At 36.6% G+C, this 27,415-nt stretch overlaps 1 protein-coding gene across 1 annotated transcript in view; it reads left to right on the top strand.

Moving 5' to 3' along the window:
- Positions 1 to 27,415, top strand: part of LOC117415557 (staphylococcal nuclease domain-containing protein 1) — a 186,814-nt gene that overhangs the window by 144,197 nt on the left and 15,202 nt on the right. Inside the window, exons 18-22 of the mRNA XM_034026068.3 lie at positions 13,420 to 13,561; positions 22,612 to 22,735; positions 23,689 to 23,758; positions 24,716 to 24,829; positions 25,408 to 25,611. Coding sequence (XP_033881959.1) covers positions 13,420 to 13,561; positions 22,612 to 22,735; positions 23,689 to 23,758; positions 24,716 to 24,829; positions 25,408 to 25,611 — 654 coding nt within the window. The remainder of the gene's footprint in view (positions 1 to 13,419; positions 13,562 to 22,611; positions 22,736 to 23,688; positions 23,759 to 24,715; positions 24,830 to 25,407; positions 25,612 to 27,415) is intronic.

Below are 27,415 nucleotides of genomic sequence, written 5' to 3'. Positions count from 1 at the left end.
GAAATAAAGAGATACATACCATCAATTTCCAATTGTTCTGTTATTTCTTACCATATGGTGTCTTTCTTTGTATTGTCTTTATAACCACTGACACTGGCATCATAAAGAACATTATATTTTTCGACTTTAATAATTAAATTCTCATTGATGTGCATTTCTCTTATTTCTGTGTTAATTTCTGCGTGAACGAGACAGTGAACTTTGACTCTGCCCAAGTAATAACGTGTTGTGTACAGAAACATAGAAGTCAGTTTGAGACGAGGCAATTTTATCTTCGGAGTAAGGGGGGAGTTTGCGTAGCTGGTACAGGAATATAGAATGGTAATATACACCTCTTCATGGTGACTCCCCCCCCCCCCCCCCCCCTCCCCAAAATGAAATAATATGCTTGGACAGTTGTATTGGATTTACCGCTGTATCATGTATAAAGGGTTTTGCAGCCTCGCAAACAATATCAAACGTATGCACAAACGTGAGAATCCATTGCACGGCTGTGAGACTCTCAAAATAGTGAAAAACTGTGAGTTTTACGGGTAAACCTTGAGAATTGACATCCATGCTCAACTCCTTAAGATCTACCCGACAGCTATTTCAGCTTGCCATATTACAACACTGTCTCCCCAAGAGCTCACTTCCTGGTGGGACAGTTTTTGAAGGGAGCTCGGAGGTTGCATCTACCCAGGAACGACCTTGTCCCTTGCTGGCGGTTTGAATGTGGTGCTTAACGTGCTTACAAAACCTCCATTCGAGCCCCAGCATTCAGCAGAGCTGAAATTTGTCTTTTGAAGGCGGTTTTCCTATTAGCAATCACCACAGCTAAGCAAGTAGGTGAAATGCAAACGGCCGTTCACACTTTTGATTTTTTTCAGCGCTGTCAGTTGATTAAAACATACATGCAGGTGCAACTCTACTGGCCGATTTGTTAACGTGCAGCTGCATTTTTCAATGCCTGTCGGGTCTTTGACCCAAATCAAGCGAAGTATCTCAACATAGCTGAGAAAACAGTGTTTTTGAGGCCATTCTACTATTTGAAGACAACTGTGTAGCACAACATGAATACCTTGCTTACTATGAAATCGTCAGTGAAATGAAATGCAACGTTTACCAGTTCTGGAAAAACATGGAAATGAGATTCCCAACTCTTGCTGTAATCATTTTCTGCATCCAAAAATGTACTTTGGGATGACCGGTGCTCCAGAAAGACATCAAACATGTACGACATGTTGTATCAGAATAATATGCAAACAAACAAACCAAAACGTAAAATACTTCAAACTAACTAAAAACAAACAAACTTCAACCGTTTATTTTTTAATGGTATGTAAAACCTACAGTTTGTTTGCTGTCCTGTAGAAACCCCACCAAATTTTATGTAAAACGAACATTTGTGTTTATAGTTGTGTGTGCTGTGAAGCTTACCTTTACAGGATTAAAACTTGAACCTGATATTGTGAAAAACAAACAATAAATATTTAGATTCATTTTCCCCTTTTCCAACTTCTACAGACCAATTTTATGTTGAAGTAGGTACTGTATATTGCATTTAAAAAATAAAAAAAAAGAATTTTCATCCCTGTGACTTCACACACCATTTCCCCCTTCCTTTGTGATTTTGAACAAATTTACAGTGGCTGCTCTGTGATTTTTAGTAACAAAATCCGAGCCTTACTTATCCGTTATTAGAGTAGGAATCGCAAATCAAGCGATGTCATTCTCCTCCATCTAAAATATCAAGGTTGGCTTGTCAGAAATATCGAGAGAAATGTACTACAGAATGATCCATTCATTAAAAGAAGTCAAGTGTCTGAATCTCTTGCTGGCCGGACAGTGAAACAACATGATGGGCGTCATGACTGTATCACTCACATAGGTATGAAGAAACACTAACAATAAGCAAAATCTGACACTCCCCATTACTGTGTTTGTGCAAATGGGTTTTGAGGTTTAACTCTCTTTAAGTAATTAATGGATTTTGGATACTACACAGCATTTTATGTTTTGATAGTTGCAGAGTAGTAAAAATGTAAATAAACTATGTTAAATCTTTCCTGAGGTGTTATTTTTGAGGTTGAATATTTCAGTCAAGGTTTGATTGCACTTACTCTTCATTTCTAATATTTAAATTCAGAATAAATATAATTTAAAATAAAAAAAAAAAAAAAAATTAGTGTTGAAGTATTTTTATTGGGGTTGTTCATTTCTAAATGCCATGTGTTTCCAATTTCCAGAATTATAGATTGCACAGCAACAATGAGGTCATTGGCTTGCCAGAGACCAAGAACCTTTTAATTTCTAGGGGCTAGCAGCTCTTTTATAATACCCATTAGGTCTAAGGTTCTTTCCTTTTTAAGGTCAGGCTTTTTGACCTCGGTCATCTGCATTTAGTTTTTGTAACAGCCTACTGTATACCAAAATGAAAAAAGCTGTGTTACCATTTTTTGTTGTGTACGTGTCATTTGATTAGAACAATTGTCACTATCTCATTTACAATGCAACCTTACGTAACATTACTACAATTTATTTATTTATATTTAAATGCTGCAGATATCTAGTATTCTCTTATTGGCTGTAGAGAAATGCAAGAGCCTAAATTTCAGTGCGTATGTTTGTGCTCTTTTTTTTGTTGTTTTTTTTAGATGGGCAATACTTTGTATGAAGAGAATTTAATTCTGGTTGTGTAATTTATATTTGCAGCTGTTGCCATTTGTCACTACACAGACTTGTTCCTCAAGAGTTATGGATAAAAAAAAAAAAATGATGCAGACATTGCAGTTACTGCTGTATGGGAACTGTTTGATTCTCTGATTTCAGCCTTCTTTAAAACTGGACGAATGCACTTTAAAAATGGATCATATGGCCATTGCAGTGGAATCTTTACATGCTTGCCATGTCATTCATTATCATCATTCAGCATTGAATGTAGCCAGCTTAATCACTTTATTTGCTTCCTTGCTTTTAAAATAGGGGATCATGAGTGCTAGGTTTTAAATCATTTTCAAAACAGTTACAAATAACTACTTGGTCTTAATCCATTTAATCTTCTGTTAAAAGGATTTTGTTAATGTACCAAGGCAGTATATTTACATTGAATGTTATTTTTTTTTACAACATACTGTAAATTGCCTGTTCGTTGACTGACTATAGTGATATTGCATACAATACTGTTGTGCAGAAAGGATAAGTGGATATATCTACACATTAATTTCTATTCTCGTTCCAATTATCACGTCTATTCAATATTTTATCAATCATCTATTTCCATGGATAGGTATCGCATTAATCATGATTTGATATTGCTGCATTGTTTTACGCTTTCTATTTTGCTCCCTCCTATAAATATTTTGTTTTATAATAGACTGCATTTAAAAACAAGGCTAGAGTGTTTAAAGAAGGGATCATTGTGGCTTGTGTTTTTATAATGTGGGGAATTAATGGCTTGCTTTCTTCAATGCTAACATTCTGAAAAATATCAGAATTGCTGGGTTTCTCTAATCTGTCAAACCTATATTAGATGTGCATAAGGTGTTTTTCTATGCTTTTGTGTGACCTGGTCATTTGTAAAGCCACTTTTTTGTAAAGCCATTTTGCAGCGCTACAGAGGAAAACATATTTTGGATCATATTTGAAGGGCACCATGTCCCTATGGAAATACTACATTCTACTGTTTCTGAAATGTCTTGACCGTGGACGCCATCTTCAAAACAAAAGGTGGCCATGTTAGCACTGTAGGCTACGATCCTCCAAGGACTTTGTTACAGTACAGTAGCATCTGACCTGTAATAGAGGTCCTAAAAATATTGTTGCCCATCATTTTGTTGCTGCCACCAATCCTAGTTTTATTGTTCTGCAGATTTCCCTCACCCAGATCAATGTGTTAATAGTCACCCAGGAACCATGGGGTGTCCACAAAAGAGCAGAAGGCACTGGATTGCAATACTAATGTATGATCCAAATATTGCCAAAATCCCAACGATGACCATCGTCTTTGCTTTAAAGACATGACACTCCCAGAGGGAAAAACCTTTTTATAACAGACATCAACAGACCAGACATCATTTATGAAGACCTGCGACTCCACCAGCCATTCAGCCAAATCTCTGCAATGCATTTCTAATGGGAGTCAATAAACCAGACTTAGCCCTGCTTGCCTGCAGCATCACCTTTTCTTAAAACCGTGATCAGCAGTAGCAACATAGGGATCAATAGGGTGGTGTTTATCCAGCTGGAACCCCAGTGAGTGGTACTGTATTTGGAGATTACCTGTGAACAGGATACAGTATTCCCATCCTTTTATAGAGCCTCTTGTTACTGGCTCACTGGGTTGAGTCTTATTTTGTGGATTAACCCAGAGTGATTTGCTCAATACAATGTGTCAGCTTAGTACTAATACTTTATAAAACATATCAAAATCAGCACACAATACAAAAAAGTAGCTATGTTTATAATCACCTTTTTAGTGAGTCGTCATTCCTCTGGGCTAACAAAAGATGTCTAAACAATCCTTTTTATACCTACCCAGTATTCATTTCTCCATTACAGCTGTGGTATCCCCTTGGTCCATCTAATAAACAAGCACAATTCATGCATTTGACACACACACCCTGCTAATAATATGCTGTATATTACAAAAGAAGAATATAGAGATTACAACAGAAGAGTACCAGGCACAAACCTTCATACCCAGATAAGGAATGTGTCTCTATCGGTAACTTTCCACCAACTCACCTTAAAATTGAGTTTATGGAAATACACAGACAAAGCATAGCAACATATAAAATTGACACATATTAGAAAAACACACTTTCACACTTGCCTAGAATAATTGATTTTCCAGTCTCCTCCAGGTACAGTACCTTAATCCTGACCTGAACACCCCCTGCCATTTATTCTGTCACCATTGTGTTTTTTGTTTAGGTTCCACATTTGTAGCTGCTCAAAGTGTTCAGGTCATCTTTACAATATGCCCTATTCTAGCTGTTAATAAAATACAGACTGCACTAAGTTAATAACATTCTAGTTCAAGTCCTGTTTAAGTGAACTGACTGATCAGCTATTCCTCCATCGTTCGTATAGAATTGTCACATGTCTCAAACTGCTACCCTTTCGAATCTATTCGTAGTATTCCAGTGCTTTCACACACTCTTGTTGTTGCTTTCTTCCTTTTCTACATTAAGATGCTCCCTACTAGTTATTGCAGCCACTGTTGGAGCAAGTTAATCTGAAGCTGTCTCTAGGGTATGCCACCCTTTCTTTTTCTAAAAGCGCATGGGTATTGGTTCTCCGTCCAAACACTCAGATCTCTGCAGGTATAATATGTATCGTGTGTGTGCTTGTGAGTGTGCCTGCATCTTACAAAATGATTCCCTTGGTCTATTGATTAGTAGAATCATTATAAACACTGTAGGATCTCCTGTCTCAGTGGAAATCTCTGCAGTTTCAATCACCTCATTGTTGCAGCCAAATTACATTAGAGCTAGTGAGAGATGGGGAGACATGGAGTTCAAATATTCTGCTATTTCTACCCTTGATGGCAAATGTGAAATACTTTTACGTTTTTTCTGTTCCACAGCATATAGCAAATTAATGTATTCCACAAGTGGTATGAGTAGTGGGCAATGAAATTACTGCTGTCCATGGCAGGAAGAATCTATAAGTAAAGAGAATAGCTATACACACGCACACTGTCGTATGGTGAGCGATATATGAAAAAAAGACTAATCGTCCAGATGTGTGTGTATGTGAAGTTAATTTCTTTATCAAAGGATCTTTTTGTCAATATTGTTCCCAAGATAGCTTTGATATGCCTGCTGCAAAGGATCTTTGGATACTCTAATGCAGTGGTTCCCAACCTTTTTCAATGTAGCGACCACCTTGGTGCTTGGATGTTTCCCACAGACCACTTGCCATTCATTTTTTTCATAACAGCATTTTCAAACTAATTTGTATATGTAGAAGTACATGCAGAAAGTAAAGTATTTATATAACTTATCTAACTTAATGAGATTCCTGGGCTGGCATCTTCACTACAGGGTCAGCAATGAATGTTGTCATTTTGTGCATTGGAAGTTGCTGATGGCAAAGTTTCTTTTTGTTTAAGTTTTTTTTTATTTTATTTTTTCAGATTCTGAATGCTTTGTAGATAAATGGTGTCTCAGTTTTGTACACAACACACAATGCCTGGGGCTTGGGTCGTCCTCGGATCCAGTAAGTGTAAATACGTGCTGGTATCCACAAACGTTATCTTGTGTAGCAAATGAATCTGTCCATTTCTATTATTTATTATTATTATTATTATTATTATTTATAATAATGGAATGATATCGCATTATTTTTACATACAATTACCCATTTACACAGTTGAGTTTTTACTGGAGCAATCTAGGTAAAGTACCTTGCTCAAGGGTACAACAGCAGTGTCCCCCACTGGGGATTGAACCCACAACCCTCCGGTCAAGAGTCCGGAGCCCTAACCACTACTCCACACTGCTGCCCATTTCTAACACAACTTATTGCTGTCCCTGTCGCCAACTTCACTCGATGTACATATTAAAAAAAAAAAAAAACGGAAGACGAGATGGATGGGAAGCAATTTGACAAATTAAATGATTGGCGCGTACAGGATGTTACTTGCCACTTCTGGTGGGCTGTGATGTGTAAATTAAACGGGATTGGTGGTATTTTGATTAAATATGACAGCCTCAAGAACAGACTACACATTATTTCCAGAAGTAGTTTTAATAGAATTTACTTTTGGTATTTAGTCTTGTGAGATATTAAACCTGGCTGAATAAACCCAGATAATAACATGAAGCTGAAATTGATCATTCACACTACGTTACAGTTCACAAGTCAAGCTATAAATATAGCCTCTTTGTTTCACATTAACTTCTGTTACTATATGCAGCTAACCTCTCCAAAAATGTATTGAAGTAATGGTATATTCCTATACCCCTGGCAACACACATTGTTGAAAATGAACAGTACTAAAACTGTGGTTTTAATGTATTTATTTTTTTAATGTATTGTATTAATTCAGATTTGAAAGCAGTGCGTTTACGTGAATGCTAGATGTAGATTTGTTTGTTTTAAATAATGCTGACTAAAAAAAGAAGTCTGTAATTGACCAGACAAATGTTTCTTCATAATGTGTAAGTTATTTAGTTAGTATTTGTTTCACATTAGAAAGCTGTTTCAGTTAATGGCGGCTTTGAAGGCGATGCTTGGTATTGCATTAAAGGGAGTTGTAATACTGTATATAAATTTTTTAAAACGAATAAAGGGGAAAATGCAGACTACATACATATCTTATAATGATATATCACGTGGTTAAAGCTGTTTGTTGCGTTGCTTAGTAGAATTGCGGACTACCTGGAGTTTACTCTTGGACCACGGGCTAATGTATTAATACAGTTCTCTTTCTTCTCTGGGACCTGGAGTTCCAACACAACCCTAACTAAACTCATTGATAGTAATTCTGTGTGGGCATTTGACAGTCTCATGTAATTCGTATTCATGGAGTTGTCTATCTAATCACCTATAGTTTCATTGCATTTACAGTTCCTACTTCAACTGTATATGGATTTTGTCGGTAACTTTGTCTCTCTTTTGAACTATGATTCAAAATGTTACTGTAGTGCTAAGTTGATGTACTGCACAGTGCAACAGTTAAAACAAAGCTATAGACATATTTCTATCTATTGTGCGATCATACTTTTAGATTCGGAAAATGTCAATACTGTTAAGCAAATTATTTGCATGTAAACCTTATTATGCTTTTGTTTCCCAAAGTGATATTAAGTGGGATAGCAGTCAGTTGTATGACACTCAGTCAAATATGGTTGATATTAAGTGGAGTGTGACAGTAACCAAAGTTATATTATCAGGAGCTTGTCCCAGTTCCCTCCCAATATATTCTGACCAGGATATTATAATATTGTGATAATAAGCAGAAAGTGACATTAACAGGAGTGATATTAAGCAGATTTGACAGTAGATCAGAAGCCTCAGAACTTGGTGTTCCACCAGCAATCTAAAAGTCATACCGCAAATGTTTCCATCGATAAACATCATAGGTGTACTTGCTCGAAGGTATAATTGCAATTCATCTATTACAGTACCCTCTCTGACCCCAAAAAGTATTCGATTCAAATTAACGTGACAAGCGGCCTGCTCTAGAAAGGTGATTTTTAGTTTTTCTGTCTTTTTTTTAATATATATTTATTTTATTGCATTTGTTTATACATGTTTTCCCTTTCCCTAACTCCACGGAAAAGCGGTATTGTGTTCTGGGTGCCGACCAGCGGTCTCTACTTGTTAAGCTTCCTGGGGTTTGTATTGGAATTGACACGCTGTCACGTTTAATCAATGTTTAGGAGTGTGTCTGACATCTTTTGCGCAGGGGCATTGTGTGTTGGTGACGAAGTAGCTCTGGAGATTTTATGAATGTAGTGCAGCAGCAGCAGTCTTTCAAGTGAAGGTCAGGGCTTGAATATAACATCTTCTAACTTCCAAAATTACTAGACAAGCTGATTGTACATAACTGAACTGAATCAATTGGATGGCAGAACATGTGTGTATTACACTTGCCAGATCTAAGTTTTAGTGTCACACTTTGTGTATGTAATTGTGTTGGTCTCTCTCTCTCTCTCTCTCTCTCTCTCTCTCTCTCTCTCTCTCTCTCTCTCTCTCTCTCTCTCTGTGTATATAATATATATATATATATATATATATATATATAAATAAATGATTTTACAGGCTACCTTCACTATAACGAACCCCCATGGGACCTGGAGAAATGTTTGTTTTATCAGGGTGTTCACTATAATAGGGTTTGGCATTTTTCTGTATATACACACACACATACATTAGTGTACATTGGAGCCTAATGGACCTACATTTTGTGCTGAATGAAATGCTAATTTTAAATTAACAGTAGTGTACAGCTGCCGTATTTTATTTTTAATTGATCCTGTTTTTGGGGGTTTTTTTGGTATCAGAAATGTGGTTTGTGTGTGTTTTGTAATGAATTAATGCAGTTTTTGGAGCTCGTCAGGCACTAAACCACTGTAACTGCAAAATGAACTTAGTAAGAAGCACACTGAACCACAGCATTTAGGCGCTGTGATCTGCATAGCACAGTTGCAGAATAATTTTCTATTTTGACCATTTCACTGCTATAACAACAGATGGGGTTTGTCCCAGGAGCTATATCAATGGAGGCTGTCCATCAAACAAAATCAAGCTGTTAAACAAAAAAAAAAAAAGAAAATGGCTTCTGTTGACTGCAAAGGACTTTTGCCTTTAAGTTAGCAGATCCCAGGAAACTTATTCCATCAGCTGGATGCAGCAGCATATAAATTAATTCACACTATAGATTGCATAATATTTACTGCACATAATGTTTTAGATTGTTTTATGAATTTCTTGCATCAACAGCTGTCCTGAAAAAAAAAAATCTGTATGTATCTGTGTGTGTGTGTGTCTATATATATATATATATATATATATATATATATATATATATATATATATATATATATATATATATACACAGTACTGTGCAAAAGGTTTAGGCAGGTGTAAAAAAATGCTGTAAAGTAAGAATGCTTTCAAAAATAGACATGTTAATAGTTTATATTTATCAATTAACAAAATGCAAAGTGAGTGAACAGAAGAAAAATCTACATCAAATCAATATTTGGTGTGACCACCCTTTGCCTTCAAAACAGCATCAATTCTTCGGTACACTTGCACACAGTTTTTGAAGGAACTCGGCAGGTAGGTTGGCCCAAACATCTTAGAGAACTAACCACAGTTCTTCGATGATGTTGAGATCAGGGCTCTGTGGGGGCCATACCATCACTTCCAGGACTCCTTGTTCTTCTTTACGCTGAAGATAGTTCTTAATGACTTTCGCTGTATTTTTGGGGTCGTTGTCATGCTGCAGAATAAATTTGGGGCCAATCAGATGCCTCCCTGATGGTATTGCATGATGGATAAGTATCTGCCTGTACTTCTCAGCTTTGAGGAGACCATTAATTCTGACCAAATCCCCAACTCCATTTGCAGAAATGCAGCCCCAAACTTGCAAGGAACCTCCACCATGCTTCACTGTTGCCTGCAGACACTCATTCGTGTACCGCTCTCCAGCCCTTCGGCGAACAAACTGCCTTCTGCTACAGCCAAATATTTCACATTTTGACTCATCAGTCCAGAGCACCTGCTGCCATTTTTCTGCACCCCAGTTCCTGTGTTTTCGTGCATAGTTGAGTCGCTTGGCCTTGTTTCCACATCGGAGGTATGGCTTTTTGGCTGCAAGTCTTCCATGAAGGCCACTTCTGACCAGACTTCTCCGGACAGTAGATGGGTGTAGCAGGGTCCCACTGTTTTCTGCCAATTCTGAGCTGATGGCACTGCTGGACATCTTCCGATTGCGAAGGGAAGTAAGCATGATGTGTCTTTCATCTGCTGCAGTAAGTTTCCTTGGCCGACCACTGCGTCTACGTTCCTCAACGTTGCCCGTTTCTTTGTGCTTCTTCAAAAGAGCTTGGACAGCACATCTGGAAACCCCTGTCTGCCTTGAAATTTCTGCCTGGGAGAGACCTTGCTGATGCAGTATAACTACCTTGTGTCTTGTTGCTGTGCTCAGTCTTGCCATGGTGTATGACTTTTGACAGTAAACTGTCTTCAGCAGCCTCACCTTGTTAGCTTTGGCTGTTCCTCACCCAGTTTTATTCCTCCTACACAGCTGTTTCTGTTTCAGTTAATGATTGTTTCAACCTACATATTGAATTGATGATCATTAGCACCTGTTTGGTATAATTGTTTAATCATACACCTGACTATAAGCCTACAAAATCCCTGACTTTGTGCAAGTGTACCTAGAAGAATTGATGTTGTTTTGAAGGCAAAGGGTGGTCACACCAAATATGGATTTGATTTAGATTTTTCTTCTGTTCACTCACTTTGCATTTAGTTAATTGATAAATATAATCTATTAACATGTCTATTTTTGAAAGCATTCTTACTTTACAGCATTTTTTCACACCTGCCTAAAACTTTTACAGACGTGCTCAAATTTGTTGGTACCCCTCCACAAAAAACAAAGAATGCACAATTTTCTCTAAAATAACTTGAAACTGACAAAAGTAATTGGCATCCACCATTTTATTCCATATTTAATAGAAATCAGACTTTGCTTTTGATTTTTTATTCAACATATTGTAAATAATAAAACAAATGAAAATTGCATGGACAAAAATGATGGGACCGCTAACCTAATATTTTGTTGCACAACCTTTAGAGGCAATCACTGCAATCAAATGTTTTCTGTAGCTCTCAATGAGACTTCTGCACCTGTTAACAGGTAGTTTGGCCCACTCTTCCTGAGCAAACTGCTCCAGCTGTCTCAGGTTTGATGGGTACCTTCTCCAGACTGCAAGTTTCAGCTCTTTCCATAGATGTTCGATAGGATTCAGATCAGGACTCATAGAAGACCACTTCAGAATAGTCCAATGTTTTGTTCTTATCCATTCTTGGGTGCTTTTAGCTGTGTGTTTTAGGTCATTATCCTGTTGGAGGACCCATGACCTGCGACTGAGACAGAGCTTTCTGACACTGGGCAGTATGTTTCGCTCCGGAATGCCTTGATAGTCTTGAGATTTCATTGTGCCCTGCACAGATTCAAGGCACCCTGTGCCAGGCGCAGCAAAGCAGCCCCAAAACATAACCGAGCCTCCTCCATGTTTCACTGTAGGTATGGTGTTCTTTTCTTTGAAAGCTTCATTTTTTCGTCTGTGAACATAGAGCTGATGTGACTTGCCAAAAAGCTCCAGTTTTGACTCATCTGTCCAAAGGACATTCTCCAAAAGGATTGTGGCTTGTCAATATGCATTTTAGCAAATTCCACTCTGGCTTTTTTATGTTTTTCTGTCAAAAGTGGAGTCCTCCTGGGTCTTCTTCCGTGGAGCTCACTTTTGCTCAAATAGCGACGGATGGTGCGATCAGAAACTGACGTACCTTCACCTTGGAGTTTAGCTTGTATCTCTTTGGCAGTTATCCTTGGTTCTTTTTCTACAATTCGCACTATCCTTCTGTTCAATCTGGGGTCGATTTTCCTCTTGCGGCCGCGCCCAGGGAGGTTGGCTACAGTTCCATGGACCTTAAACTTCTTAATAATATTTGCAACTGTTGTCACAGGAACATCAAGCTGCTTGGAGATGGTCTTGTAGCCTTTACCTTTACCATGCTTGTCTATTATTTTCTTTCTGATCTCCTCAGACAACTCTCTCCTTTGCTTTCTCTGGTCTATGTTCAGTGTGGTGCACACAATGATACCAGCACAGTGACTACTTTTCTCCATTTAAATAGGCTGAATGACTGATTACAAGATTGGAGACATGTGTGATACTAATTAAAGAAACTAATTAGTTTGAAATATCACTATAATCCAATTATTTATTATCTTTTCTAAGGGGTACCAACAAATGTGTCCAGGCCATTTTAGAATATCTTTGTAGAATAAGCAATAATTCATCTCTTTTCACAGCTTCTTTGCTTTATTCTATGACATACCAAAGGCATGCAAGTATACATGATAAAATAGCTTTTAATTTCATCACTTTTCAGGAGGATTGAAGCATTATTTCAATGAGTTGTAAGGGTACCAACAAATTTGAGCACGTCTGTATATATATAAACAAAAAAGTCATTTGTGCACTAGAATGCTTGATATTAACAAGGTGCTGACCAGTATAAAGTAATTAAATGTAATGAAGGTAGAGTCTCTACGGCAATGCAAAAGTTCTAAATTCTTTCAGCCAAACTCTGTTTAGATGGCTTACGAAAAAAGTTTCCATAGAGACATTCATGGTTGCACTCTCGTCATTTTGCTTCAAAAGGATTCATTTAACTCCTGCTCATTTGTTTTCTTCAAAAAAATCTCTATTAATTTTAAAAACATGATTGTAAAAAACAATTAAGCCGGTAATTTGCCTCAAATTAAAAATGCAATGTAAGTTTCACGGCTTGACAAATAATTTGCAGAGCAAAGCTTTGGAATGGCTGAATAATGGAATGTGTGATGTATAGAATTAATTTTGCCATTAGCCAACATCATGGCAGGTTTGTCTTGGCTAATGTCCAGAAATGAATCACATCAGACTTAACACAACATCAATTCTAAAACAAGTATTCTAAAGGAATACAGTACTTCCAGTACTTCCAGCAGGAGTGTATTCTAGCCTGAACATAAATATGTACAATATTGTACACAATTCCTACTTAACTATACTTGTTGTTAAACTGTGTTTTGGTTTATCTGGGCTAACTTGGTAGTTGGAAAAGCTTCAGTTAACACCCACCACCTGACCAACAAGGAACTTTAATGGTTGTTTTCTTTGTTGTATAATTACATGACAGATCTGGTCCAATTATGAGGAACAGCCCACTGAAGAGGTAGTCCAGGTGACAGAGGAGAAGGAGAGGATTGCCAACTACAAACCTGTGTTTGTGACAGAAATTACAGATGAGCTCCACTTCTACGTGCAGGATGTTGAGACTGGTGAGTTCCCTTTTTTTTTTTTGCAGGTTGGAAATTCAAACAGACAGGAGCCCTTTACCCTCTTACAAACTACACCTGACAGGTAGACTCTTCCTGTAATTCACAGGAAAGTGGTGCTGTAGTATAGAGCAACCTGAAGACATCCACTGCATGTGGGGACTCCTCCTTTGATCCCCCACATTGCATAGTATAGTAGTTTAGTTATCCAAAAGATGTTTTATGTTTCCATTTTCATCAAAATAAGGGATCAAATCTTGATGCTGAAAACCCCTGTGATTTAGAAGGGAATTTAAAAATAGAACAAGATCAAGAATATTTGTTAAACAGAGAAATTCTGCTTGAATCAGAATAAGCAATATATTCTTCTTGGGTGGTTTTTGTTTTAACAGATTTTTTATTTTTTTATCTTCCAATTTTGGCCTTTAAGGCCAATCAAATGAAGGCTTTGCTTGCAGTTTTTGAAGACTGAAATTACAGCCTATAGAGCCAAATTATGTAAGGATTCCCATTGCCTCAGACGATTGCATTTCTGTCAGTTTCTCAGTTTGTGACCTTTTGTTTCCTAAACGACAGTGACCCAGAATTCCCTTGACACTGCTCCCATGATTTCTTTTTGGAGATCAGAACATATGTAGCAAGACTGTATTGACTACCTAGTGTGATCTATCGTATTATATGGAACCATAATGCTGAAGCACCTCTAACATTTAGCCACTGTAGCTCCACAGTAAAAGTATTTAAATAATATAAAGAATATAGCTTTAAAAATGGTTTAATAGTGATTTTATTAAATGATTAAATCTCATGAGTTTCATTGTCAAACCTAAACCTGCAAAGCTCCTAATATTCTTTCATTTCACTGTTGCCGTACTTGACAGTCTGTAAGTGTGGATATACTGAAAATCGGCAGAAGTGTTTTTTTTTTTTTTTTTCCTATTTAAAGTGGATGGTTCAGTAACGTGTAATGAGATACTTTGCCCAAAAGCATCTGAGCTGTGAAGTGCTCTTAGTGTCATGAAAATCATGAAACACTCTTCCTTTTTAATAGAGCTTAATACTAGCCTTAAAAGCTTATTGTACAGAAGCCCCCATTACTTAAAATATACACTTTGTGAAGTTGGGGCATTTCTGTATGGGGCATTGTCTGTAATATTCGATGTTGAACATATTTAAATAACTGTGTAGAAAAAGCTTAAATTATCCCAATTATAAAATGGGCCCTTGTTGCTCAGGAAAGAAATTGGTTATCTGACTACTTTTTAAAGTTCTTTCTGTCTTTCTGAAAGCAATTGGTTTTGATCAGATCTTCATCAGCTGGGTGGGTATTACTGCAATGTAGTAGTTTTCTTCTCTTTCATTGTGCATGCTGGTTCTGCTGCATGACTGCACTTTGATAATGATGAAGGAAAGTACTCCTTTTTTAAAGACTAATGTAGCAGAGCCTCTTTGTATGAATGAGGTGCTTGAATTCCCAAAGTGGTGTGCTACCGCAGGATCAGATTTCTTATTAGTTTAATTTGCGCACATTTACCTTAACATTTTACATAACTTGACAGAATCCGGTGTGTGTGTATATATGTATATGTATATATATATATATATATATATATATATATATATATATGCAACAGTAGATGGTGAACAGCTAAATGAAATAGAAGAAAAAAAGATTTAAAAAACAAAAAAATAAAAATACAGCATGAGCTGTTAATGTACTTAAAGACTGGTTTAAGAAAAAAAATATGGACATTCATTTTAAGGAAATGAGTAAATAAATAAATAAATAAATAAATAAAAATCAACATAAGGGAATTTTATGCCAGTGCAATATTTTATATATATATAGATAGATATAGAGAGAGAGAGAGAACCTCACTAAAAAACAAAAAAGACCGAACAGGATGGGGGAGAAATCATATGACTGTTACAAAGGCACTGCGGCGATGTCAAGCATCACACCAGTGGGATACAACAACATTATTATTATTATTATTATTATTATTTATTTATTTATTTATTTATTTATTTATTTATTTATTTATTTCTTAGCAGACGCCCTTCTCCAGGGTGACTTACAGTTGCTACAAAATATCACATTACAGATGAGAGCAGTTATAAAATACAATAGTCACTAATACATATGAGCAGATTCAAATAAGAGAAAATGAATACAGTAAATTATGTTTGAGAGTGATTCCGACTAAGAGCAGTTGCACTTATAGTAACATGTGCTTATAAGAGTAAGTTCCATTTAAGAGCAAGTGGTGAATACAATACATGGATAACAACGATTTCAAATAAGAGCAATTAAAAAAAAAAGTGAATACGGTTACCTTTAAGAGTAAAATCAAGTACAAGATACAGAAAATAGTTATAATTGAGCGCAGTAGTAGAATACAGCAAAGTGTGGAGCAGTTAAGTGCAGGTACAAGGTGATGCAAGTATTGATACAATTGGGTGCCTTTAGTGCCATAGTGCCATAGTCGAGGGTTTACAGATGCTGTCTGAACAGGTGTGTCTTGATGAGGTGCCGGAAGGTGGTCAGAAACAGAGCAACATGTGCAAAACAAAATACCCTTGTTTGAAAGCCCAATGAAACGTTGGATACCCAAGTTGTTGCTATAGAGCTTACCCATGTGTATCACACAGCAGTGCACCAACACTCCTGTCTGTCTTGTGACTATGAATTGAACTGAGGAATCGAAGCAGTATTGAGCTGGTGAGGTGCGAAATGCAAGTACAAATTAATTTTAACATGAGCTGCAAGGAGTTCTACAGTTATGTAATCGGCAGAAAGAATGTTATGCGCATGGCCAAGTCATCCAAGAAGTACGAGTCCGCTGTTCCTGACAATTAGAGGGCATGCAATCTACAGTACGTGGCATGTGCACGCTCTATTATTATTTTATTTATTTATTTATTTTTTTTATATATACGCACTTATATTATAACCCCACCCCCCCACCCCCAAACTGAATGTGTCCTGAATTTTCACTCTTGCTATCTGGACACCCTAATCTAATGGCACCATTCATTTTGACCTGTGATGGCTGCCATATTGGGGTAAAGTGACTTCAACACTTCAAGATATTGCTTTCATACTCAGTATATAGGTATTTTTTTATGTACTAGGTAAAGTTCAATTGGTATCGTACATGAAAAATGAACCCTTTCCCAGCATTTTTTTTTTTTTGCAATGCTGCCACCACCAAAGTGTAAAAACCTTGTATCTCAAATTATTTATGGTAGACTTCATATTTGCAGGGTCGTAGGAACCCTTCCTGCTAAATGTGACTACGAAATTGCCATATTGAGTACAATGCTATATTCTTACTCAACCCCTTTGCTGTCAGGGGGTACACATCTGATGCATATGTATGAAAGTTACCTTTTGTGCACTTTTTTTTTTTCTCAAAGACCAAAGCTGCTTTTTTATGCTTTATGTGATGTCCTATTGAAGCACGGGTGTGTGTTGACAAATTGTTTGGTTATATATTCGATTTATTTCATGTTGAGTTTCCATGTACAATATAATATTATTTTTGTAGTTTGTATGAGGGGTGCATATTCTGCTTTCATCGTGAGCCATATTATCGCCACTGACGAAGGGTTAAGTTCCATGACCAGCGATGTCCAGTAAATTAAGCCTTTCACTGTTGCATTGCTTTAAAATGTGGCCATATCAATTATACAGACCATGTGCTTTGATATAGGGTCATTAGAGTTTGTTGTATTCAATGATTTTATCAATACAGTTCCATTACAGGCGGTGCCAAGTAAACAACCATTTCAGTGCCACATTATTATTTATTTATTATTTATTTCTTTTGTTATTTATTTCTTAGCAGACGCCCTTATCCAGGGCGACTTACAATTGTTACAAGATATCACATTATTTTTTACATACAATTACCCATTTATACAGTTGGGTTTTTACTGGAGCAATCTAGGTAAAGTACCTTGCTCAAGGGTACAGCAGCAGTGTCCCCCATCTGGGATTGAACCTACAACCCTCCGGTCAAGAGTCCAGAGCCCTAACCACTACTCCACACGAGGCTGCCACCTCGTGATACAAATACAATCTTGTTCACATTTCCTTTTTATTTCATGTTTACAAACCATTCGATCTGATATGCCATGCCACTTAGATTATGCTATGTGGGATGCTTTTTGTTGGTTTGCTACAGTCACTTTTATGGGGAAGCTGGGTGTGAGTGATGTCAGTTAAGAATGAGTTGTCTCATGTTTTGGATAATTATGATTAAGTGTTGGACCTTCAAAATAACACATCCTATTTCAACTCTCAAAGCAGTGTTCTGAAGGCTGTGCTTGGAAGTGGAAGGTGATAGATTGTTGGTGAGTGGCAAGTGAAAGCCTGATTCTTGTAAAATGACCTTGGAAAGAATAAATACATGCCCATTTTGGAGTTTAAACTACAGAATGGTTGTTACTTCTGCACATTTTGGCTGTTTTGTAATGTATTCTTTTACATTTAAGCCAGTATTGTATTTATATTCCACAATTCATATCCCTTTTTATATATCTGCTAGGAAAAGAAACCAGTAAATATATGTTCCTAATAGATGCTAGTCACCGGCAGTTGCTGGAATTGTCACATTTGAAATATAGTGAGCCACTCCAGAGTGTGCAGTTCCTGTGTGGTTGAAAACACTCTGTTTTGCCTTGTATCTCTCAATGGACCAGAGGGATTTGATTGTTTGCCTGCATCTCTCATAATACTAAAGTGCCATCGGGAAGTAAAAACTATAGTGGCATTTTGAGAATCTGACGAGAGCATATTTGATGATGTTCACATACTGTACGAGCTTTGATTTTCTTCCAGTACCTGTGTTTTCCATTGCACCGTAACCCTTCCACTGCCACGTTGTTTTCACCGCTGCCATATCAGTGACACAGACCATATGCTTTGACAGACAGTCTTGATAGTTGGTACACATTGTATTCCATGATTGTCAATAAAGTTCCATTACAGATGGTGTTCAATAAACATCAATATCAGTGCCACACATTTTAATCTCTGACCATATTAATGATAGACACTTCGCTTTCAGACAGTGTCTTTTACAAGCTGTATTGTATAATTCTTTCAAAGAGCCAATATACATTAGGTCATCTCCAGTAGAAATACAGTCAGCACTCGCATATCCCACCCTATAAAATGTTTGACTTCAGTGGTGGTTAAGCGCATGTGATGTATATATGATTTCATTTTGGCCCGTTCCAATCCTTGTCTGTTTTTCAGGGAACACAAAAAGATACAATATCAAAAATACATATCTGGAAGGACTGTATTTTTAAAATAAGTAGTCTTCCATTTAGATGTACTGTATTGGTTTTGTCGGTACAATACTATATTTTCAACAGAAGTGTTAATTCAGAACGATGTGATTCTGAAAATATCACTTGCCAGATATCACTTTGCATCACCCTCAAATTGAGGAAAAAATCAAAAATCAAAAAGATGCATTTACTCATATAAGAATGACATATGGAGGTAGTTTGCAGCCGTCTGCTGTCACACAGAGCATTACTGCTTCTCATTTCCAGTTGTGAATACTCGCACATGTTTTTCTCCCATTTTGTGAACTATGGTATTGCTTGGCAAGTAGAAAAATACGGGGGTCTGACTAGAACTGAGCCTAATAATGAAATGCTGAAATTATAAAAGGTTCTCTTCAAATTCCTCAGGAAGCTAATGCCGCTTTGTGACAGGGAGTACCCTGTCTCTGCTTCAGCTGCGCTGCTGCTGTGGTAAACAGGAAAGTTTGCTAAATAGAAATACAACGTTTTTTTGTTGGGCTGAATAAAAACCTCTGTGCAGACGATCTTGGAATGTGGGTGTGTGAGACAGACCACTTCAACAACAATCAAAGCCAAGCTATCTTCAAAATGAACAGCCTGTCAATCAAGCTAAGTAAACGGACAATTCTGGCAAGTTCGCAAAGGGCTTGACAGTCTCTATACTAAGTTTGGTGTAGTTTAATGACAGAATTCCATAGTTACACAGCTAAGAAGGGATGCATAGCGTGAAATCGAACATGGCCCATGGCGGGTACCCAAAGACCAGGAGGGGAATCAGACATAGCGGAGAGGTTAAACAGCTGTAATAGATTTGAGTATCAACATATTAGTCACCACTGTTCAACACTAAATGTAGTAATCTCAAGTAGCTTTAGCTGTATTCTACATGTGAAGTGGTTTAATTGTTTGTATTTATGTTCTGTTTTAACATCAGTATTGTTTGTTCTTTTAAAATGATCAAACATTTAAATCGTTGAGGAAGCCTACAACAAAAACAAGTGCATCAAACAGTCTTTACACAGTATGTATGCCAAAAAAACATTTGTAGCCTAAAGGGTTTTGGCAAAAGTGAATCTCAATGTTGTCTGTAGGACTGCACACTCACAAGAATCTAGAACTGTCAGAATTTGCTAACTGTTTCATTGCTAACTGTAATTGTTAACTGTAGTTCCTGACAGTTGAAGATACAGTAGACCCCAGCTAATCTGTGCAGATTGGGACCCGAATTAGTGAAAAACACGGTTTAGCTGAAATTGAGTTACTGTTTGGGAAATCCCTGTGCTATTCGAGAATTCGAAAAATTCAATACAGTAATAAAAATAAAATATGTCCCAACAATGGTCAAAATATATACTGTACATAATCAGCGTTGTTCAGAGGCAGAGCTGGTTTAAAAAAGTCACTGATCTTGCTCCAAGTCTTTAATTGTCATAAATGCTGTTCATATTCATACTGCCAGGCTAAGAGTCTTGTGTGCTTTGTGCTCGCTTGTCACTGGTTTCAGTAACCAATACAGTGCTGTCCGTTGGCTTGCACTATACTGTACTCATTTTAATTTAATTCTGACCATGCGCTTCCACAGATATGGTCATTTTGGTACTAATAAAGCACACGAATAGCTGCTTACGCATAGATCACATGATTTTTGCATCAATACATTTTGGTAATGTACTGTATATCGAAACACAAATTATTGAAATGCGGATTAACCTGTATAGTTCAATGCTCAATATCGAACTTACAAATAAATAAATAAATAAATAAATAAAACCTAGCCTGGATGACTGTAGCGGATTTATAAATCTTTAGCTCCGCTGATTTGACTGCCCTATGCTTGGAATGAGGAGACTGTATTTATATAATGGGCGTCCCATTAGTGCCTCTAGTAGAGACACCCCTACTGATGGCTCCTGTCTAGAGAGAGAAACAAGCAAATAAATCTAATGTGCTTGGGAGTTGCAGCATAGGGTAATGACCATGATAGTATTATTTTAGACAGGAGTTGGAAAAAATGCCCATCAACCATTAAACAGGTTGGTACAGTACCTCAGTAGTTGACTTGAAGGGGAATTTTTATGAAGGGCTGGCAGTCGACGCCAGTACAATACATTCATTTCATTCTTTTAAAATGCTCACAGTTCACTTCATTGGTAGATGCTGACTTCTTAAGCCTGATAAACATTTTCCTGAACAAGCAAACATCCAGCCTTAAAATATCCTCAATAATATTCAAAACTGAATTTTTACCTGAAAGTTTTCAGGCTATGGTAATGAATAGAACAAGGGTTTATCATATTTATTTGCATCAGCTATCCAGATAGAAACTCCTGTTGTAAGTTTAGTATCTTACTAAAACCTTTTTTTATATTTAAGTTTGATTTGCAAGACAATCCTCCAGTTACCCCAATTTTAAATCATGGTTCTGCATTTCAAATCTACTTGGGAACTTTTAATTGTTTTAAGTGTGTGTTTTTTTTTTTTTGTTTTTTTTTCTAGAAATAGGTGAAATCCAGAAAGTTGGAATTTAATTGTATGTCTGTGTTTTGTTCTTTCGTAGTGTATAATGAGGAGTTTGGATATTAATTGGGTTAAATGAAGTGTTTCTATTCAGCTCGTAAAATCAGAGCATTCAGAGGACTCATTTACCACTTTCATTTAATAAGATCTCTGAGGAGTAAAAGTAGATCAGTACACGGCACTTGTCATGCATAGCTGTCTCAAAACTTTATATATATATATATATATTTAGATTAATATCAAGTTAACAGTGATGGTCTAATCAAATTGTTTTTCACATTTTCATTTCAAGTGTACGTAAAAATACTGTGAACTTTTATATGATGGCTTTAAACTTAAGGTAACCGCTGTCTCCCAAGTGTGTTAATAACGGTTATCTGCCTTCATGATCTTGGCATGTGACCTTTTGAAATAAGAGCATAAGGCTTAAATCACTCCACAGTCCTGTGGGTACTTGCCTCTTAATATTTAATCTGTTATTCTGTATCCTGCAGTTGTCCCAAAAAGTGTTCCAGATTTAGTTTCCCTACAGGCCTTTCCATAGAACATTTTATTTAGCGTTGACATGATGCTAATTAAGGTAGCAACTTAAATAAAATGCCATTGGCTTACATTGTTCACATCATATACATTTCTAATAGTGTTCTCTTTTTACATATGAGCATGTCCAAAGCACACCAGCTTTTTAAGGTGAAATGTAATTCAACTCAAATCACCTACAAGCTTTTTTTTGTTTGTTTTGGAAAAGCTACAGAATGTTATCTCCTGTGGATTGACAGGAAAGATTTATACTGCTGTTATACACTGTTGTGACCTTTACAAACAGAAAAGCATATTTACAAAAAGCAAACCACCTTGGTTGGTTTGTTCATTTACATTGACATATCTAAGGAATTTATTCTCCAAGCGAAATAAAAATACAGGGCACTCAAATTACAGTATGTAATTATACATAATTTTGTCATTTCCCAGGTGTCAAACAAGCTTTAAATATGTAGATATAAAAATGGATGTGCATTTTGTGTAATAATGGACCTATGATAAACCTGTATAATGAACTCAAATAGTGTGAAGTCTGTTTGAAGGTTATCTGCTTTCGTTATCCTCTCCTTGCTGTTGTATTGTTGCCATATGTGTCGACAGGATACTAATTAAGATAGCAGTGTGACAATGCAGACCCCATTATACTTTTGGCCTTGTGTCTTTCATAGGCACCCAGCTGGAGACACTGATGGAAACCATGAGGAGTGAGATTGCTGCTCATCCGCCTGTTGAGGGTTCCTACTTGCCGCGCCGTGGGGACTATTGCATCTCTAAATTTGCGGATGGGGAATGGTAAGGAGCTAGCCTATGAGGGACCAGAGAATGAAAATTAAGTCCCTTTTAAAATGTTGGAGTGTATTTGAATTGATGAAACTGCCAACCATTAAAATGACATACATGGTGCAATTCACCCTTCAAAATGTTCACAAGCAACTGAAGGTATCTCTATTTCCTAAAAATTCTCATGTGCATTTTAGAGGTTTTAAAAAAGTGTGCACATATTGTAAATAGGGTAAAGGAAAAGGGAAGGAGAGCATTATTGGGACCCCCTCCTTCCCAAAGCCATACAAAAAATAGGTTAAAGTACGTCATAGTTAATAATAAAAATCTGTTTTAGAACCTGATTGAGAACACTTAGACCGAATACCAGTGTTGTGCTTTTATTTTTTTTACCTCATTTCTATTACAGAAGTATCTTAAATTTCAGATAGGAACATTCAATTATATAAAACAAATTATTAGTTACCTCACCCCATGAATCATTTAAACTGAAAAGTGAAGGCAGCAGGTACTACTCCTGAACAGCTTCAACTTTATTATTATTTTTTTCAGTCTGTTATAAAATCACTGTTTTAAAGGGATACTTTGTATTGACAGATGCATTTTCATGTATATATTGATAACATCATTTAAACTTCCTGGTAAAGACCACCAAATTCATGGCTAAAAAATATTAATGCAATACAGTCAGCACTCGGATATCCGTTACCCAGATACACGTCAGTCGCGTTTTACCGCCCTTGTAATAAGAATAAAATCAATCCCCATTATAATATATATATATATATATATATATATATATATATATATATATATATATATATATATATGGTTTGAAATCGATTTGAAAACTCAAAGGTGACAGACTCCAAATTCCATTTCCAATCTATTGAGACACCCAGCCTGCTGGGAAATAAGCATGTAATGATTTACAGCTGTTCTTTTTGTGTCTACCCCCAATAAAGGTACAGAGCACGAGTAGAGAAGATAGAATCACCTGCTAAAGTGCATGTCTTTTACATCGACTATGGCAACGTAAGTAGTTAATATTTTTTTTTTCTCTCACTTGTAAAGGAAGTATCCATAACACTATCGGATTCTGGATTTCAGACATTCTGTTTGACATTTATTAGTATTTTGAGATTATGTATCAGATTTCCAAAACAGATTAAAGAGAAGGTACGCACCAGGTCAAAAAAAAAAAAAAGAAAACACAAGCATTATACACAGTAGGTGGTGAGGGTTGTGCACAACTAAGCATCTTATACAGATCTGTCAACAGTGAGTGTTAATGAACTTTTGTGCAGCACGTAGTGCCCTTTATTCTGCATCCACAGCAGTGATATTTTTGAAAAAACATTGCAGAAGTAGACCAACTACTTTCCCTCAGGCATGTAGCATGTTGAGTTAGTTAAACTTGCATCTCAACTGGCAGCTGAAAGCACATTTTTACATTGGGTCATGATTGCGGCTATCATGATTGCGGCTCATTATTTGTGCGTGTTGAGTAATTTGCATTGCTCTTAAGCTTACATAGGCCGCAGTGCAAAATAATTGCCTGGCTGCTAGGTAATTTGGATTTGGTGCAATTGTTTGCACTGCACTAGAGCCCCTTGTTTTTCGTAAATACGAAATAACACAAAATAAAACTAAATGCAACATTAAAAAGCAAAAAGTCATTATAAAGCCAACATAAAATGACATTTTTAAATTGGGAGGTTTATACAATACATACATTCAATAAATACAAGGATCAGCCATTACCATAGATGTGGTCTGAAGGGAAACAGAAGCTCAGTCAGCACTTACTCAAATGTTATTTTATTAATGCATATCTAATAACAAATAACAACATTTTTAGCGGATAAAACAAAATTAAAATGTAATTTGTGAAAAAATTAAAACGAAAAATTGTAAAAAAAAAAAAAAAAAGGTTTTCACTGGGCTCTACACTGCGTCTATCTTTACATCAGCCCCTTTGTGTTTCTTCAGAGAGAGCTGGTACCTTCCACCCGCCTTGGAGCACTCCCTCCAGCCTTCAACATACGAACCCTTTCTGCACAAGCAACGGAGTATGGGTTTGCCTACATCCAGGTCCCTCAAGATGTAAGTGATTTGATTTAAAAAGTTATCAAGATTAAAAAGTGTCTTCTGTCTTAGTATTTCAGGACTTTTTAGAACTAGATATTGTGTCAAAATTGAAATAAGCTACAAAGTGTTTAATTTGTTTTTTATTGATCTTTTATATGAACCATGTTTCCCCAGTTAATGGAAAATGCTTGATTGGTCTAGCCTCAGGGTGCCTTGCGGTCATCACTTTTTGCTGAACATGAAACAGTTTTTCAAAGAAGGATCCTGCAAGCATTAGGTTTCCCCATCTTCCCATGGATGCCTGCTCATTAAATTGTCATAGAGACTGCCTCTGATGTGCACACAAGTCTCTAGCATGATAAACTCCAAACATGACTGGTTAACTCGCCTTGCAGTCAAAATGGCTGTGACTTACCATGTTTCACAATGTGCTGAAGTTTCAAATGGTTTCTAAATGTTTGTGTGTTTTCCTACACAAATCAGAATGAAGTGCCAAAACCAAAAATGCTTAACTTTTGAATGTCTAATCAGATTGAAAGCAAAATAAAAGAAATGCAGTCTTTCTGATAACCATACCTGCTCTGCTTCCTCAGGAGGATGCCCGTGCAGATGTAGTTGACAGTATTGTGAGAGATATCCAAAACACTCAGTGTCTGCTGAATGTGGAGTATATGGGGGGAAGCTGCCCGCATGTCACTTTGCAGTTCACTGACTCCAAGGACGATGTTGGACTTGGACTTGTCAAGCAGGGAATGGTCATGGTAGATGTGCGGAAGGAGAAACATCTCCAAAAAGTGGTAGGTGACTTTGCTTTGGTGATTTGCTTGGATTCAAGAGTGCTCTGTATTCCACACTTCCATTCTACAGTATGTGCCAAATTCTTACCCAAGCTGGTCTGCATGTCTCAGATTTGTGTGGGTTTTAATCGAAATTTCAGAGCCAGTAATTAAACAAAATGTGTCCCTGGGTACTGCACAGGTAGAGCAAAGTATTGATTTAACTGAACTGCTGGAAAATAAAGTGGGAACTGCTGATAGGCTGTAGATTTAATGGATTGTGTTTATTTATAATATAAAGTTGACTTTACCAAGCTGTGTTTTAGAACTACTGTAGTAGTAAATATAATGTACTACAGGTAATAAAATGATGACTATGTATTTCAGTTTTTAATCCTATAAATAGCAAATACAGATTCTGCACTAACCTCCAGATCATTTACTAGGAATACAAAGAATAGCATTAAAAGGAAGTTGTATAAACAGAATGTTAAGGTTATTGGAAGGAATCAATACCAATTATAATGTGAAATCACATTCTACTACAATTAAACAATATCTTCTTCTACCAAGCAAAACATTACAAAGAACATTAGTAACAGAAGTTGTATGCATCAATATAAGAAGCAAGTACCATCCCCACACACACTAAAGATAAAAGCACAATTTTAGCCTTGCTGGAGGCAAGAAAATCAACTGCAGCAACACTCCGGAAGTGTTGTTTATAAACAGTTTATATGACTGAAGCTTTCCCCCACCCCCAGAATAACTGCATTATCCTTGGTATAGTACAAAGTAAAACAAAGCGTCAATCTTAGTCTTCCTGAAATGTTTTATTTGTAATAGTTTTAAATCTGCAATCCTGCTGGCTTATGTAATGAACCATGTATATGTACAGTCACTCCCCTCCCCCAGCCCAACAGCTAGAACATACCCTGCATCTATTAAGAAGGTTAAGAGAAAAGCCCTAACCTAACTGTTGTCTTTCTGTCAAATCTTTTGTAATAATGCTTGCATGAATATCAGACTACACTGTATATAACTTCTTAAAATATATACTATGGGCATGCAATAAATAAAGTAATTCAAAGCCAGTAGGTGAGCAAGGGAAAGCAATTGACATGCTGAACACTCTCAAACTTTTGTGTCAACTGTGAAAATGTGGATCACCATAACCTCTTGGATTGCCACATTGGATCCATAGTAAAGGTCAAAGTCACAAAGGAAAAAATGGATTACAACCAAATGACTATAGTAACGTAAAATATTCTGTCTTGTGTAATATTATTTTATGGACACAATTGCACCAAAATGGCAGAAAGAACTTCTAATATGAAGCATGTGTGGTCTATAGATTCACAAGCCTCTGGACCAGTGGTGCACAGCTCAGTCCTGGAGGGTCGGTGTCCCTGGAGGTTTTTATTCCAGCTGCACCCTAAAGTACTTTATTGGATCTTATTAGAAGCTTAATTGGTCCAATTAACTATTTTAGGGTATGGTTAGAACAAAAACCAGGAGGGACACCAGCCCTCCATGACCTGAGTTGTGCACCACTGCTCTAGACAATACTTCTATGCAAGTCAAAATATGATGATATGCCGTATATTTATATAATATATTGTGATGGCTGTTTTGATAAGGAAAAACCTATATGAAATGGAGCAGCATATATTAAGTATAAATCACACATATTCAGTTGATTATATAAGTCCAACCCATTTGCAACGTATCTGGGATTTAACGTACACACTGATATAAAGAACCATTATCATGGAACCGAATAAAATCGTATTAAATCCTGTTTGAATTCTCCTTTTAGTACATA

This window comes from Acipenser ruthenus, chromosome 7 (genome assembly GCF_902713425.1).
Source record: "Acipenser ruthenus chromosome 7, fAciRut3.2 maternal haplotype, whole genome shotgun sequence".
Taxonomy (NCBI): Eukaryota; Metazoa; Chordata; class Actinopteri; order Acipenseriformes; family Acipenseridae; genus Acipenser; species Acipenser ruthenus.
Note: the sequence above shows the minus strand (reverse complement) of the source record. Positions and strands in the feature narration are given on the sequence as shown.